General features: G+C 43.6%; 1 protein-coding gene across 1 annotated transcript in view; it reads right to left on the bottom strand.

Moving 5' to 3' along the window:
- Positions 1–3,340: 3,340 nt before the first annotated feature.
- Positions 3,341–16,287, bottom strand: part of LOC117378318 (hepatic leukemia factor) — a 100,427-nt gene continuing 87,480 nt past the window's right edge. Inside the window, exon 5 of the mRNA XM_033974907.2 lies at positions 3,341–3,661. Coding sequence (XP_033830798.2) covers positions 3,341–3,661 — 321 coding nt within the window. The remainder of the gene's footprint in view (positions 3,662–16,287) is intronic.

The raw sequence follows: 16,287 nt of genomic DNA on the forward strand, positions 1-16,287 counted from the left end.
CTACAGGGGGCGCTACTCCCTACAGGGGGTCACACAGTTTTTCGTGGTTTTCCAATGACCAAGGAGTGAAAAGTGCTGCACTCAAACACACCTTGAAAAGTTAAACCGGTCAATATAGCCCACAATGCATTGCAGGAAATGGAAAAACAACAGCAGACAGAGATAGGTCTTTAACTCGACACAACACGACTGAACGAAGCAGATAGAAGCGCTGGTTTATGGCACTGTTGGTCCTGATTATGAGTAAAACACTCGTTAGCCGCTTATCTTAACTTGAGCTGTTAACAGAACGAGAATTCATGCATCTCAGATTTTTAAAAATGAATAATCTGGTCTGTTTACGTAAAATCCACCTTGAGAAAACCCTTATTATACTCTGATTAGGCCATAAATACTTGTGCCAGTCCAATTTGTTCATTATTTATGACAGAAATGAAGTTTTATCAGAGCTTAGCCTTTAGACTTTTTTTTCACCCAGACTCAGAATCATATGACCTGAAAGTAGTGAGCTTCATGTTTGAATCTCTCTGTGACTGAAGCTCTATGGAGTTTGATAAAGTGTGCAGTGCTGTGAAGTGAATGAGGGGTTAGGAGCGAGGGGAGACATTCGAACACAGCCTGAGTGTAAAATTTGCATAATAATCCTCCAGATAGGTACTCCTGACCATGAACAAGGTCTGAGATGGGCCCCTGAGCACTGCACTACACTCGTCCTCGCCGATGACACTGAGGAATGGGTCAAATGCAGAGGATGCAGTTGCTTATGGAGACAATAGCCTCAGCAGCAAACTCCCTAAGTGCAGAAGAGGTTAGTCTGGCGCATGTTGCAAATTTAGCCTTTAATGGCTAGATACATCCAGTCCTGCCCTGACCATGTGCAAGTGAACTACCTCCCATGAGACTTTGAGTGATGAGAGCGAGCGAAGAGGAGCGGCCACAAAGGAGACAAGGAAATTAACAATAATTTATAAATAATATGTTTATGTTTCTGAACCATGTTGTAAACCTGCAGCTCATTCACAACATTTGGGCTCGTTCACATTAGGCACATGTTCCTTCATGTCGTACCATGTGACCGCTCTAACCAATCAGAGCTTGACATTAGCTCGAGCGGACATAGAGAGTAGCCGAAGCTAACTATTAAAAGGAGATTTTTTTTTAAGACAACAGACGAATTTTGAACTGAGAAAAAGTTTATGATCTGAAAAAAAGTTAAAAAAAATTTTTTTTAAAAGCCACAAAATTTCAAGCTGTAGGTGCCCTGACTGTCCCTGTCGTCCAAACAGGAGCAGCCTGTGATTACATTTCACTCAATGAGAAAAATCCTTTCTGGACAGGAGGGATTTTTTTGTTGTAGTACCAATGAGTGGCCACTAGTCCAACTTGAGACAGCTCTAAGCAGCAGTACACTAGTCCAGTTATTGTAATAGATCAATGGTCTGAGCGCGTGCAGAAGAGGTGAGTCTGAGCGCGTGCAGTGTTGTTTTCATCAGAGCTTTGCCTTAAATCTCTTGTTTTGTTGAGTCCGTTGGAGAGAAGTTGAATTATTGACTGAACCAAACAAAAGCAGCATACAGAGAGAGGCTCACAGGTAAACACAGAAACGATTGGAATCTGTCCACAAAATGTTGCACTACAAACTCATTTTAGACACGTTATTTTACCGATACAGATAAAAACTATTATAAAGTCTATTGTTCCATTATTGAAGAAAAAAAAATAGCTTTCCTTTTGATGTTTTGAATGAAAGTAAAGTTATTGCTTAAGGAGTATTGGAGTACTTCTACCTACACTGTGTCGAAATATCTTGTACGTGGTTGGTGCAGTGGGTCTAGTCTAGTCTGTGCAGTATTTGGTGAGTTGTAGTGTATCTATTGTAAATTACAATGTTGTTGTTCTCATTAGTTAGTATTTAAATCAGACCTGCAAAATCGACTTCATTTCAATTCATTTATTACAACATCAACAGGACTCAAGACTGCAAACTCGGTGAGGTTGTGGTAAACCACCCTTGAGACCAATGGCAAGCTACTTGCACAAGAGACCATCAAATGTGGCATATACCAAGGAGACGCACTGTCCCCACTGATGTTCTGCATAGGTCTGAACCCCCTCAGCCAAATCATCAACAACACTGGCTATGGATATGACTCAGGAATGAGGCCACTATCAGTCCCCTCCTCTACATCAATGACATCAAGCTGTACACTAAGAATGAGCGACTCACTGATCCACACCACCAGGATCTACAGCACAGACACTGGAATGTCATTCAGGCTTAAGAACTGTAGCCGGATGGTGACAAAGAGAGGGAAGGTCCACACAGAAGGGGTCTCCCTCCCAGAAGGGACAATAGGGGACAATGAGGACAGTTACAAGTACTTTGGTATCTCACATGCAAATGGCAACCTTGAAGAGGAAACAAGGAAAGTATCCACGGCCAAATACCTCAGAGGAGTAAGTCATAAGGAGTCAGCTCAATGGCAAGAAAAAGACCCAGGCAATAAACAGCTACACCCTGCCCATAATCAGATACCCAGCAGGAATCATAAGCTGGCCAAAGGAGGAGATACGGACCACAGATGTTAAGATTTGAAAGCTCCTGGCCATGCATGGGGGGTTCCATCCCAAATCCAGCACCCTGAGAGTGTACATGAGTCGAAAGGAAGGAGGCTGAGGACTAGTGAGTGTGAGAGCCACAGTTCAGGATGAAAGATCCAAGATCCATAAGTACATCAAGGAGAAAGCCCCAACAGATGACGTGCGAATGTCTCAGACAGTGGAGTGCAGAGGAAGAGGTGCTGGAGGAACCATCATGAGAGGACAAGCCCCTGCACGGGATGTGCCACCGGAACATAACTAAAGTGGCTGATATCAAGAAATCATACCAGTGGCTTGAGAAAGCTGGACTGAAGGACAGCACAGAGGCATCATCCTGGCTGCACAGGAGCAGGTCCAGATCTACCACACCAGACAAGATCCAAGGTGTAGGCTGTGTAAAGAGGCCCCTGAGACAATCCAGCACATAACTGCAGGGTGTAAGATGCTGCAGGGAAAGTAAAACATGGAGCGACATAACCAAGTGGAGTCATAGTGTACAGAAACATCTGTGCAGAGTACAGACTGGAGACCACAAGGTCAAGGTGGGAAACACCTCCAAAGGTAGTGGAGAATGATGGAGCCAAGATCCTGTGGGACTTCCAGATACAGACTGACAGAATGGTGATGGACCAACCGGACATTGTGGTGGTGGATAAACAACAGAGCTGTCGTAACGGGTGTGGGAAGGACCAAGAGGTGCAGACTCGGGGCAAGGTTACAGTGTTTATTATACAAGTCTTTAGTGAAAAGCAGTCTTAAACAGTCTAATAACAAGTACAAGGATCCGGGAAGCAGGAGGCAGACGAGACGGACGGAGAGCGGGTCGGGAGCGGGAAGCCGGGGCCGGAGTGACGAGGGAGACGGAGACGAGACCAGGACAAGCGGGACCGGCGTAGTCCAGGAAGCGGGACCCAGAGTCAGAGGCAGGCGGGACGCCAGAGACCAGGACAGGCAGAGCAGAGGGAGTTGACGGTACCGGAGAGTAGAGGCGGGTGCGGGAGCGGACGGAGGCTGGAGTTGGAGCGTAGAGGCAGGTGCAGAAGCGGGCGAAGGCAGGAGTCTGGAAAGGGAGGCAAAAATCCAGAATGAGAGCTGAGCAGGCAGGTCACAAAATACAAAACTATGCTGGAACATTCACGTTTACACGCGGACAGGACTCAGCAGCAGGTGGCGGTGATTACGCTGATGCACTCCAGGTGCGTGCGGAGAAGTCTCGAACTCCGCCCAGCTCCGGGCAGACAGGTCGGGGAGGGGTAGAGAGCACGGGAGGACAGGGACAAACGGGCGTCATGACAAGAGCAGTTGTTGTGGACATTGCAGTACCAAGTGGTAACATCAGGAAAAAGGATCATGAGAAACTAGAGAAGTACCAGGGGTTCAAAGAAGAGCTGGAGGAGGCCTGGAAGGTGAAGGTATCAGTGGTGCCTGTGGTCATTGGAGCACTCGGGGCAGTGACCCCCAAACTAGAGTGGCTACACCAGAGGAAAAACATCAGACATCTCAGTCCACAAAAGGGCAGTACTATATATATATATATATATATATATATATGTGTGTATATATATGTATAAAATTGTAAATACTGTCACGGGCTCTTGGACAAAGCTATTTTTTTATTTGGCTGAAAAGAAAAAGAGGTAGACATTTTTTAGACGTTTGAGACTTGCTGTGACGGCAAATAACCAAACGCTGCTTCTGTCATGTTTTATGAATGATGGGGTGTGTGTTTGAACTTTGTCCAGCAGGGGGCTAAGGATGAAATGAGCTTTAGCTACAATCCTGCATTTATAGCTATGTTTTTGCAGAATATATTAAAGCTGCACTGTGTCACTTTTTTCCATAGAGATGTCACTGCTTTGTCTGTAATGTTCCACAGTATCTCATTAAACATATCAATCTCAGATTTATTCATTTACAGGTGTTTTTATTGACCCAAAATCCTTTGAAAAACAAGAATTCTTCATTGAACGAAATGGACTCTTGTGAGATTTAAGCCATGTTATAATGCTTTTACCTCCTCAAAAACATACCTGGAGTTTTTTTTTTTTTTTTTTTTTTTGTTTGTTTCCTTCACACACGAGTGTGAAGCTCAAAAGACTCCATCTTGTGATGTCATGAAGTGGTAGTTTTCAAGTAAACAGGTACAGTTTACATTTTGTTCACTAAACATTGGCAATTCCAGGACTGGAATCATCCTGATGATTTTAGTGAAGGTGTACGAAGTTTAAAAACACAGTGGAGCACTTCCTGTATCACCACATGACATCATAAGATGGAACAGTCTTTTCAGCCTAAATATGCAGAGTGTGAATGAAACAAAACACAACTCCAGGTCTGTTTGCGATGAGGAAACAACATTATAACAGATCAGAAAACAGTGTAATATAGGCCCTTTAAAGCCTCTCCATAGAGCTGACCCGTTGCATCACCTGTTTGTTTTCATGGAGTTAGACAAGAATAATGTCGTACAGTGGAAATGTAAAGCAGGCAAAGCATAACATCATGTACACAGGCAAATAGCAGAATTTCCACCAGAACAGTTACATAATGTTCCAGTAAAAAAACAAAATCAAACATGACGTCTCAGAACTTGTGCCTAATATAAGTGAGGACGCCAGTCTCTCCACTTTAAACTGTCACTTCAAACTCCTCATTCAGAGCCGAGGATTTAGACTGAAGACACCAGTGACGTCTGCTCCAGCCGCTGTGAAAAAGTGACTCCCACTGAACCCTCTCCAGAGCAGCACAGACAGAGATGGAGCTGGAAACAAGTACGACTCCTTCAACCAGGCCCTTTGGACAAGCTCACATAATTACTGATGAGTTGAAGCTTTTCAACGCAGTTCTTTTGAGTTTGGAGAGAGACAGGTCTCTGAGAGGTCCCAGACTGGTCCCTGACAGGTCCTGACAGGTCCTGACAGGTCCTGACAGGTCCCTAACAGGTGACGCAGTATGGGAAGCATGGCTGCGTCAATTTAAGACAAAAAAATACATTAATTAAATAGCAAAACGCGTGTGGTTGCTATTAAATATCGTTAATGTGAAGAGTTCTTAAGTGGTGCATTCTCGGACCCCTCGGCGAGAAGGTTGCGGGTTAGATTCCCAGTTACACAGAAAACATTTGCTTTCGTTCTTCAGACATGTTGGTAAGTTGGTGCGTTAAAGGTGCACTATGTATGTAACATTTTTAGTGGAGGGTGCGCCATCTGCTTTTCTCACCGATGTTTTTGCTTTGCCTGTACCACAAAGTAAGGCATTAAACTTATCTATCTCCATGGAAACAAGCACATGATGCCACTATAGGCCAAGTTCCGGGTCAGATCTGTGGAAAAGCAGTAAGATTGCATGCTTTCATTCAAGTAAGCTTATAATCAGTACAAACACACGCTATATTGTGGAGTATTAAAGGTCCTATATTGCACAAAAGCCTTGTTTCTATACTAGATTGGTGAAATTAACACTTGTGCATCTTTTGTCATGTAAGAATGTTGTTACAGCCTCAAAAACAAACACAGACATACATCTGGGAGTAAACAACGTCACATTCTCACATCTAAAAAGCACCAATAAAGCACCAGTTCAAGTTTAGAACATTTGTCAAAAGGTTGTTTCTGTTTGTTTGTTTTATTTTGCCATTTTCTAAAGATAGTATCAATGAAAATGCCAAGTGGATTTGATCAAGGAGGATGGAATGATTTTTTGACTGCACTAAAACACATTTTTGGCTTTAGAAAACGTGACCACACAAAGAGTAAATTGCAAGACTCCAATGATGTTTTAAAATGTCGCTTTATAGACTGTTGGTGGAGGGTCCAACACCTGCTTGTCTACAAGTTTATGGACTGTTGCTGAGAAATGCAGAGTTCGAGCTCCCTCCAAAGATTTTCTATTGGGTTTAGGTCTGGAGACTGGCTAGGCCACTCCAGAACCTTGATATGCTTCTTATGGAGCCACTCCTTGGTTATCCTGGAAGACCCAGTCACGACTCATCTTCAGTGCTCTAACTCACACGTGTCAAGGACAAGGCCAAGGCCCGGGGCCGCATCGGGCCCTCCAAGCCATTTTATGTGGCCCGCAAGGGGTTAAAAGGTATAATTTATTATTATGTTATGACTCTGTGCCGCTACTACATCTCCCACAATGCGCTGCAGTTGTTTCCCGCGAAGTGACTGCATCTCGCCACTAGAGCGGGGTGTTTCCCCACTTGTGATTCCCCAACACGCTCTGGCTGTGAAAACTCAACAGATCTCCCCAAAATGTCCAAGAAAAGAAAAACTGATGCAAAAGGACAGCTATTTCATGAAATATGGGGAAATTAATACATGTTTGTACTTCATGGAGGTAAACCGGTATGTGTTTTATGTCACGAGACAATGTCAGTGATGAAGGAGTACAATATACGGCGGCATTTTGACACAAAACATGGCACTAAATATGTTAATTTTAGTCTCCAAGAAAAACATCGAGTTGTCCAGGAATTAAAAGGAAAACTAAAATCACAGCAAGATAGGCTTACAAGAGCTACAGCCAAGAACGATGCAGCGGTGAAAGCTAGCTTCATAGTGGCAGAAGAAATCGCTCGCACTTCTAAATGCTTCTCTGAGGGTGCGTTTATAAAGCAGTGCATGCTGAAGGTGTGTGAGCAGGTGTGCCCGGACCAGATACAGAGTTTTAAAAATGTGATTTTGTCAAGAAACACCATTGCAGACTGGGTGAAAGAGATAGCAGGGAATCTTACATCACAAATTACCAACGACACAAGCAGTTTTGTGGCTTATTCATTAGCCACTGATGAAAGCACAGAAAACACCAATACAGCTGTCCATTTTTGTGCAAGGTTTAAAGGCAGATCTGTCTGTCACTGAGGAGCTGCTGGATATAGTTGCCATGCATGGGACAACAACAGGGAAGGACATTTTTGAGGCGGTGGAGAAGTCCATATCTAACTGTAAATTACCGTGGGAAAGATTGATGGGGCTGACTACAGATGGCACTCCTGCAATGTGTGGTGAAAGAAGAGGTTTGATTGGGCTGGTGAAAGAGAAAATGCCATAAGAAAACTGTCCCGCACCTCCAATAACCTATTACTGCATTATCCATCCATTTATGGACAGAATTTCTAGGTGCAGCCAGGGGTCGGAGGGGGTCTGGTTTGGGAACCACAGGATTTCATCTCTGCTGTTTGCAGATGATGTTGTCCTGATGGCTTCTTCGAGCCAGGACCTGCAACACTGGGGCGGTTTGCAGCCGAGTGTGAAGCGGCTGAGATGAGAATCAGCTCCTCCAAATCCGAGGCCATGTTTCTCAACAGGAAAAAGGTGGTTTGCTCTCTCCGGGTGGGTGGTGAGTCTCTGCCTCAAGTGAAGTTCAAGTATGTCGGGGTCTTGTTCACGAGTGAGGGAAGGATGGAGCGTGAGATTGACAGGTGGATCGGTGCAGCGTCTGCAGTGATGCGGTCGCTGTATCGGTCCGTTGTGGTAAAGAAGAAGCTGAGTCCAAAGGCAAAGCTCTCGATTTACCGGTCAATCTACGTTCCTACCCTCACCTATGGTCATGAGCTCTGGGTAATGACCGAAAGGACAAGGTCACGGATACAAGCGGCTGAAATGTGTTTCCTCCGCAGAGTGGCCGGGCGCACCCTTAGGGATAGGGCTAGGAGCTCGGTCACACGAGGGGAGCTCGGACTAGAGCCGCTGCTCCTACACGTCGAGAGGAGCCAGCTGAGGTGGCTCGAGCATCTGCTCAGGATGCCTCCTGGACGCCTCCCTAGGGAGATGTTCTGGGCATGTCCCACCAGGAGGAGGCCCCGGGGAAGACCCAGGACACGCTGGAGGGACTATGTCTCTCGGCTGGCCTGGGAACGCCTTGGGGTCCCACTGGAGGAGCTGGAGGACGTGTCCAGAGTGAGGGAAGTCTGGGAGTCCCTGCTTAGACTGCTGCCCCCACAACCCGGCCCCGGATAAGCGGAAGAAAATGGATGGATGCATGCATTATCCATCAAGAGGCTTTGTGTGGAAAGGTTCTGGAAATGGATGATATTGTGGCCACGGTAATGAAAACATTCAACTTTATTTGTGCGCGTGGCCCAAATCACCGCCACTTTAAGCACTTTTTACAAGAGGTGGGCAGTGAGCATGGAGATGTCCCATATCACACAGAAGTAAGGTGGCTCAGTCGAGGCTCAGTCGAAGCGCTGTCCTCCAGCGATTTTTTGAGCTCAGAGAGCAAATTGCACTTTTCATGCAAAGTAAAGGAAAAGTCTTGCATGAACTGTCAGATCCAAAGTGGCTGTGTGATTTTGCTATGTTGTGCGATCTAACAGAGCATCTCGCCCAACTGAATAAGAGACTGCAGGGACGCAAACAAGTCATCACGCAGATGTCTGACTCAATCTCAGCGTTCCAGCGTAAACTTCACTTCTGGAGGTCTCAACTACAACAGGACAATCTTGCCCACTTTCCTGCATGCCAGGATATTTCATCCTCATATTCAGTTTTTTCATGTGCTCGGTTGGAAACCAAAGTAACCCGGTTAATTAATGAATTTGACCAACGCTTTTTCTGACTTCAGAGTGTAGCAGCCAGGTTTTGCCATTTTTGCTAATCCCTTCACCACCGATATTGACAGCGCACCTCATCATCTTCAGATGGAGTTAATCGAGCTTGGGAGCACCTATCTGTGTGAACACATGTTTTCTATCATGAATCTAAACAAGACCAAGCATAGATCACGCATCACTGATGAAAACCTCCGAGCTGTTTTGAGGATTGCTACAGCACAAGACCTAAAACCAGACCTAGACATGCTGACCAGGGGAAAACAACGTCAAACATCCACCCAGAACTGGTTTATGTTACATAATGTTTTTAAATTAATATCTCCAGTTTAATCTTTGATTGTGTTTTGTGTTTTTATTTTCAGTTCATGATCACTGGACTGCACTTGTGTTCAGAGGCAGCAATGATAAGCTTCACTCCTAACATCACCAATATAGAGACACTGACAGCCTTTATTCATTTTTTTATTACTCAGTTTTTAAAGTTTTTTATTAAATGCTAGATCTGTTACGCTAGTTCTCAGCAGATCACCCTGAATGAGAAAGGTTCAGAAGGAAGTAAATTAATTAAATTTGATAATATTTGTAATTTGTTATTTGTTATCTGTTAAGTTTACTTAATGTCTGCTCTGTAATTGAAGGAGTAATGTGAATGTCTTAACTTTGTCAATAGATCAATACAAATAAATCAAATATTATATAATATTCAAAACTTAAATAAATATTATGAAAAATCAAATACAGACTCTCATTTGTAACATACCGATATTACGTATACCGAGTAGTTGTTACAGTCTTAACTTTACAACAGGCCCTTTGATGGCAACTATGATCCAAATGTGGCCCTTGGTGAAAATGAGTTTGACACCCCTGCTCTAACTTGTTCCCTAAAATCTCGCAATACATGGCCCCGGTCATCTTCTCCTTAATACAGTGCAGTCGTCCTGTCCCATGTGCAGAAAAACACCCCAAAGCATGATGTTTCCACCCCCATGCTTCACAGTAGGGATGGTGTTCTTTGGATGGTACTCATCATTCTTCTTCCTCCAAACACGGCGAGTGGAATTAAGACCAAAAAGTTCTATTTTGGTCTCATCTGACCACATGACTTTGACATGACTCGTCTGGATCATCCAAATGGCCATTGGCAAACTTAAGACGGGCCTGGATATGTGCTGGTTTAAGCAGGAGAACCTTCCGTCCCATGTATGATTTTAAACCATGACGTCTTAGTGTATTACTAACAGTAACCTTGGAAACGGTGGTCCCAGCTTTTTTCAGGTCATTGACCATCTCCTCCCGTGTAGTTCTTTCTTCGGATCATTGAGACCCCACAAGGTGAGATCTTGCATGGATCTCCAGGGAGATTGACAGTCATGTTTAGCTTCTTCCATTTTCTAATAATTGCTCCAACAGTGGATTTTTTTTCACCAAGCTGCTTGGCAATTGCCCCGTAGCCCTTTCCAGCCTTGTGGAGGTCTACAATTTTGTCTCTTGTGCATTTTGACAGTTCAATACAATCAGTAAGACTCCAACTACTAACATGGCCAAGACCAAGCCATGTTAGTAGTTGGAGTCTTACTGATTGTATGGGGTGGACAGGTGTCTTTATGCAGCTAACCACCTCAAACAGGTGCTTCAAATTTAGGATAAGTGGAGTGGAGGTGGACTTTTTAAAGGTGGACTAACAGGTCTTTGAGGGGCAGAATTCTAGCTGATAGACAGGTGTTGAAATACTTATTTGCAGCAGTAACATACAAATACATTATTTACAAAATCATACAATGTGATTTCCAGATTTTTTTCTAGATTATGTCTCTCACAGTGGACATGCACCTAAGATGAACATTTCAGACCCCTCCATGATTTCTAAGTGAGAACTTACAAAATCACAGGGTGTTCAAATACTTATTTGCCTCACTGTATATTAAATGCACTATTGTGGAACATTTTTGACAAAAACTGTAACATCTCCATGGAGACAAGCAGCATTTATTTATAATACCTTTATTTGATTATTTATAGTTTTGCTTATAAAAAATAAATAAATAAAATACACTGAAAAACATACATTCTATTGTGAAGGAGCTCGCCTCTCCACAGATCTGACCAGCAACATGACGAAGTCACATTACCTGCTTGTCCTCGGAGATAGATTAAATGCTTTACTGTGGAACATTCTTGACGAAACAATAACATCTCCATGGAGACAAGCAGGCGATGGACCTTGTTTGAGAAAAGTTCCACAGTGCGCCATTAACAGTTTAGTTTGTGTTTTGTCTGTTTCATCAGGCTGCTTCACATCACCTGAGGGTTCGGACAGAGATTCATGAGAAGTGCTGATGTCTCTAAAAAAACAAGTCTAAAAATAAAAGTGACAGAGGTGCAGAGCTCGTACACATTTAGTATCAATCTGCCGTCAGCTCGTCCTCAACATAATCATTTATTTAAAACTTAAAACCACGTATTCATTGTAACTGTAGATTAATCACTGAACACCAACACAGCAGTCTGTATCTGAACCTCCAAAGCCCCACACGCTTACTTTAAAATGTCCCACATAGTGACTTTAACATGTCTCACTTTAAGATGTAAATTACTGACGTGTTGTTTCTAAAATAACTGCTTGTTACAAACTAAAAGAAAAATCTGTTGTAAAGTATTTATCAGGTTAATGCTGAAAAAAAACTTACAAAAATATATGAAATGAATGTATTATGTTGTGTATAATCCTTCACACTGGTTTTATGCCATGTGCAGTGTTGAAAGGCCCTGCAGTGGCGCACAGAGAGCAGCGGGTGGCAGCACTGAGCTGAGTAATGCTCTGAGCTTCTACAGGAAAAGGTCCACACAGATACTTTACATGTTTTAACGCCTCTCCATTCTCTCCCTCTCTCCTTTCCCTTCACTCCCTCTCTTCTCTCTCTTTCTTACTCTCTCTCTCTTCTGCTCTCCCTCTCCTTCCCTTCTCTCTTTCTTCCTTCTCTCTTTCTCTCCCTCTCATCTCCTCTCCCTCACTCCCTCTCTTCTCTCTCTGTTTCCCTCTCTTCTCCTCTCTCGATCTTTCATATCCAGCTCATATTTGTCAAACTTTAACTAAAACACTCTACTATTCTCCTTTACTGTTTCTATTGCATCCTCATCTTCTTCCTCAAAGACCCCTCAGCCGCACAAGTGCATGATGGGGACACGAGCAGAGCGGTGGCCATGTCAGGGACCTCATGACGTCTGGACCGAACAGGAGCTGAGGAGGAGCCTGGCACAGACTCGTGATGATGTAATGATCCAAACACACGTGAGCTGAATGGAAAAAGGAAACAGTGACAGGTTTATGCTGAAATATAAAAAAAGATCAGGATTTACACCATAGAGAAGCACACGGGCCAGTCATGGTGTTATATCAGATATAATTATGCAATGGGCCATATGGGAACACATCAATGGTTGCTATGGTAATTCAACAGTATTTTGAAAAAGCCATAGTAATATTTTATGGAAATTTGATTTGACGATGAACATCTCAAAACTCTTGAGACAGAGGGAAACTACAGTACGTATATTTGTATAGAAATTGTAGAAATATATAGACTTTCTTACAGTTTCACTACCACCTGCTTGTCTCCATGGAGATCTTACACGTTGCCTGGAATGTTCCATAGTGTGACAGAAAACGCACACCAATGTCTTTATAGAGGTGTAAATGTAAGGAGCAGCAACTAAAATAAAAAGTCGAGGGCCGATGTCTAAGACCTGCTTCATCTTGACCCCTGCTGACCCCTGCTGACCTCTGATGCTGCTCCTCTGCTCTGAGTCCCTCTAGTGGTCAGTGTGAGGTATGAGCTGTATTTCTCAGTTTTACGTCAGGATTCAGTCTGGACTTTTCTGACTTTAAAGCAAACATCAAACACAAACTGCTCTTTCTACTCTCCCTCCATTCTTCCCTCCTTCTCTCCACCTCACTTTATTTCTCTTTAACCTTCTTTTATTCCTCTCACTTTCTTTTATCTACCTCATCCCCTATCCCTCGCTCTCTCTCTCTGTCTTTCGTATCTCTTCCCCTTCTCTTGTTCCTGATCTCCCTTTCTCTTGCTTGCCCTCCCTTGCTTTATCTCTCCCTCCCTCTCTCCTCCCTTTATCTCTTTAATTTCTCTCTTTCTACCTCCCGCTCTCTCTCCTCTCTTTCTCTTTCTTTCTTTCTTTCTTCCATTTCTCCTCTCTTCTATCACTCATCACCCTTTCACTACTCTCTCCCTCCTTTTCTCCTGACTCTCTTTTATCTTGTTGCTCTCTCACCCTCCCTCTCCCTTTCTCACTCCCTCTTGCTCCTCTCACTCCCACTTGCTCTCTCTCCCTCTTTCCTCTCTTGCTGTCTCTCACTCTCACCCCCCTCCTTTATATCTCTCTCCCTCTCTTCTTTCTCTCCCCTCTCAATCTCATCTCTTTCTTTTCCTCTTTCCTTTCCCTCTCACACCTCCCTCTCCATTCTTCTGTCTCTCATACGTGCTCTCCCTCTCATCCTCTCTCCCTCTCTTCCACCATCTCTCATTTCTCCATCTCTCCTTTCTTCTCCTCTTCTCTCCCTTTCTTTCCCCCATGTCCTGTCTCTCCTCTTTCCTCTCCCCCCTTCTCTCCCCCCCCTCTCGTCTTCTCTCTACCCCCTCTTCTCCTCTCTTTCCTCTCCCTCTTGCTCCTCTCTCCTCCCGCTCATCCTCCCCTCGCTGCCTCTGCGTTCTCTCCCTCACCCTTTCCTCTATCCCTCTCTCCTCTTTCTATTCCTCTTTCCCCTCTTTTCACTACCTTTTTCTTCTCTTTCCTCTCCCTGTCCTCTCTCTCTCACCCCCCCCTCTCTACCTCTCTCTCTATACCTCTTTCTCCACCTCCTTTTTTCTCTGTCTTTCTCTACCCTTCCCCCCTCTCCTCTTTCCTTCCCCTCTCTTCTCTCTCTGAACTTCCAGATCTACCTCTCTTCTCTCTCTCTCTACTTCTTCCTCCGCCTCTCTCGCTCTCCCCCTCCCCTTCATTTTCTCCTCCCTCTCTCTTCGCCTGAAGCCAGGGTCGGTCTAATGAAGCCCCTGTAGACCCTGTTTCAGATCACAGCGTGGTCAGAGTGAGGAGCAGCTACAGGAAATGAACAGAGGCCAGAGCAGAGACTCGGACAACAGCAGAAACTCGCCCACGCCATGAAAACCAACAATTAAAACAGAAAAAAAACAACTTTAAAACAATATTAAAATACGAAAACATCAACCCACCAACCTGCAGGTTTAGACCTTCTGCTGTTCTCTAACGCATCGGCAGCTGGAGTTCTTACGCCCTCTGCTGGTCTTATATTGATGTGAAGTGTTTTGAGTGAGTTGAAGGTAAACTCCGCCCACAAACATAATAATCAAACAAAGCTGCTAAACCGGGCAGTACTGGAGCGTGAGGCAGGAGGAGGGGCGGGGTCTGGAGGTATAAGGAACAGTGTGATTGGTCTAACAGGTATCTACACTTCAAACTCCGCCCCTGCAGCCACGTGTTTGTAATCAGACTCACCTGGCTGTAATCAAAGCAGTCATGTGTGATGTCATGTAGTACTTGAGACTGCAGTGGGTTTTTTTTACCAGAAAGCTGCAAATAAACCTCGTCTGCACTACAAATACTTACCTACTGTGACTAGAGACACAGTAGTATTAAAACAATATATCCAGAGTTTAGTAGCAAAAAAAGTTGATTTAGTGTTTAGTTCCATTTTAACAACTTAAAGAAGCATTATGGAACTTTTCTGATAACTTTTCTGATATACGGTCCACCCCCTTGTCTCCATGGAGATGATGTTGTTTTGACTCGACTGTTATCGATCCTGCACTTATTTCATTACAGTTTGTTTTTTTGTTTTTTATATATAGCCCAAAAATACCCCAAACAACATGCTTTCTCACTGTTTGCGGGCTCGCCTCTCCGCAGATCATACTGTAGCACACTGAGCCATTTTCTGTGTGGAGTTTGCATGTTCTCCCTGTGTCTTTCACTCAAACATGTACAAGGCCATTCTGAGCGCAAGTCAAAATACATGAAATTAATTCCAGTAAAAGCATCAACATCTCCATGGAGACAAGATGAAAAGTCCCATTTGAAAAGTCTCATGATGGACAGATAATGATAATGCTCTACATGTAACTTTTTAGGAGTAGAAATCATTTTATTTGTAGCTGTTTGACCAGTTTAGGAAAAAAATAAAAAAAAATGACAAGTTTGATGAAGTTTATACTTTTACTTCCTGGTTGGACACGTGTAGCAGATACGACAAACATAGACGGCTCTGTTACCTAGCAACCACACTGTAAACACAGGCCAAAGCTCGTCTAATTAACATAATAGTTATGATTTGACCAATGAAAACAAATGACAGCATCTTTATTTATTAAATGAGATTAAATTCTTCCATGTGCGTAAATTGTCTCCGTGGTTTTGGATGGAGTTTTCAGGGATTTCAGCACTACTTTGTGTGTTTTTGTACTTTTCTTCTCAACTTTTCTCCCACAAACTGCCACTTAACTGTTGTAAAACTATGATAAATATTTAGCACCAGTACTATCTGTCAAACCAAGTCAGAAGTAGAACAAAACATGAAACTCTATGATATACACTTAATATTTTGAAAGCCTCTTGCCCTCCACCTCCGCCTCCATCATTCCCCTGAGGACACCAATATAAACTTTTCACTTCTGAACCAATTGCAGGTTTTAGTTTGTTTGTTTTGAAGTGGAGCCGCAGCCCGAGCTTTGATAAACCAGGACAAGTGAGTGTGAGAGCACTCTCACCTCTGCAGCCATACCGGAGGCTTCAGTACAAGTCTAAGGTCTGTCTCTCAAAACCGCTCTCCCGTGTGGGCTGCGTATCACCACGGCAACACTCAAGGTTCAACACTGTGCAGAGTTTGATGTAAGTTGATTAGAAAAGGTGCAAGATCTCGTCCCGAAACTTCAAAAGGTTAACCCCGGGGGAAAACATGAGCACAAACATGGATAAGGTGATAAACCCTACAGCGATAAAGTAAATATATCGTACTAACACTGAGGTTTTGTCCAGATTACACGTCTTTGTTTTTTATTTTTTTTTATTCAAAATGTTATTAAAAAGGATGGTCT

The sequence above is a fragment of the Periophthalmus magnuspinnatus genome, chromosome 11 (assembly GCF_009829125.3).
Source record: "Periophthalmus magnuspinnatus isolate fPerMag1 chromosome 11, fPerMag1.2.pri, whole genome shotgun sequence".
In the NCBI taxonomy this organism is placed as follows: Eukaryota; Metazoa; Chordata; class Actinopteri; order Gobiiformes; family Gobiidae; genus Periophthalmus; species Periophthalmus magnuspinnatus.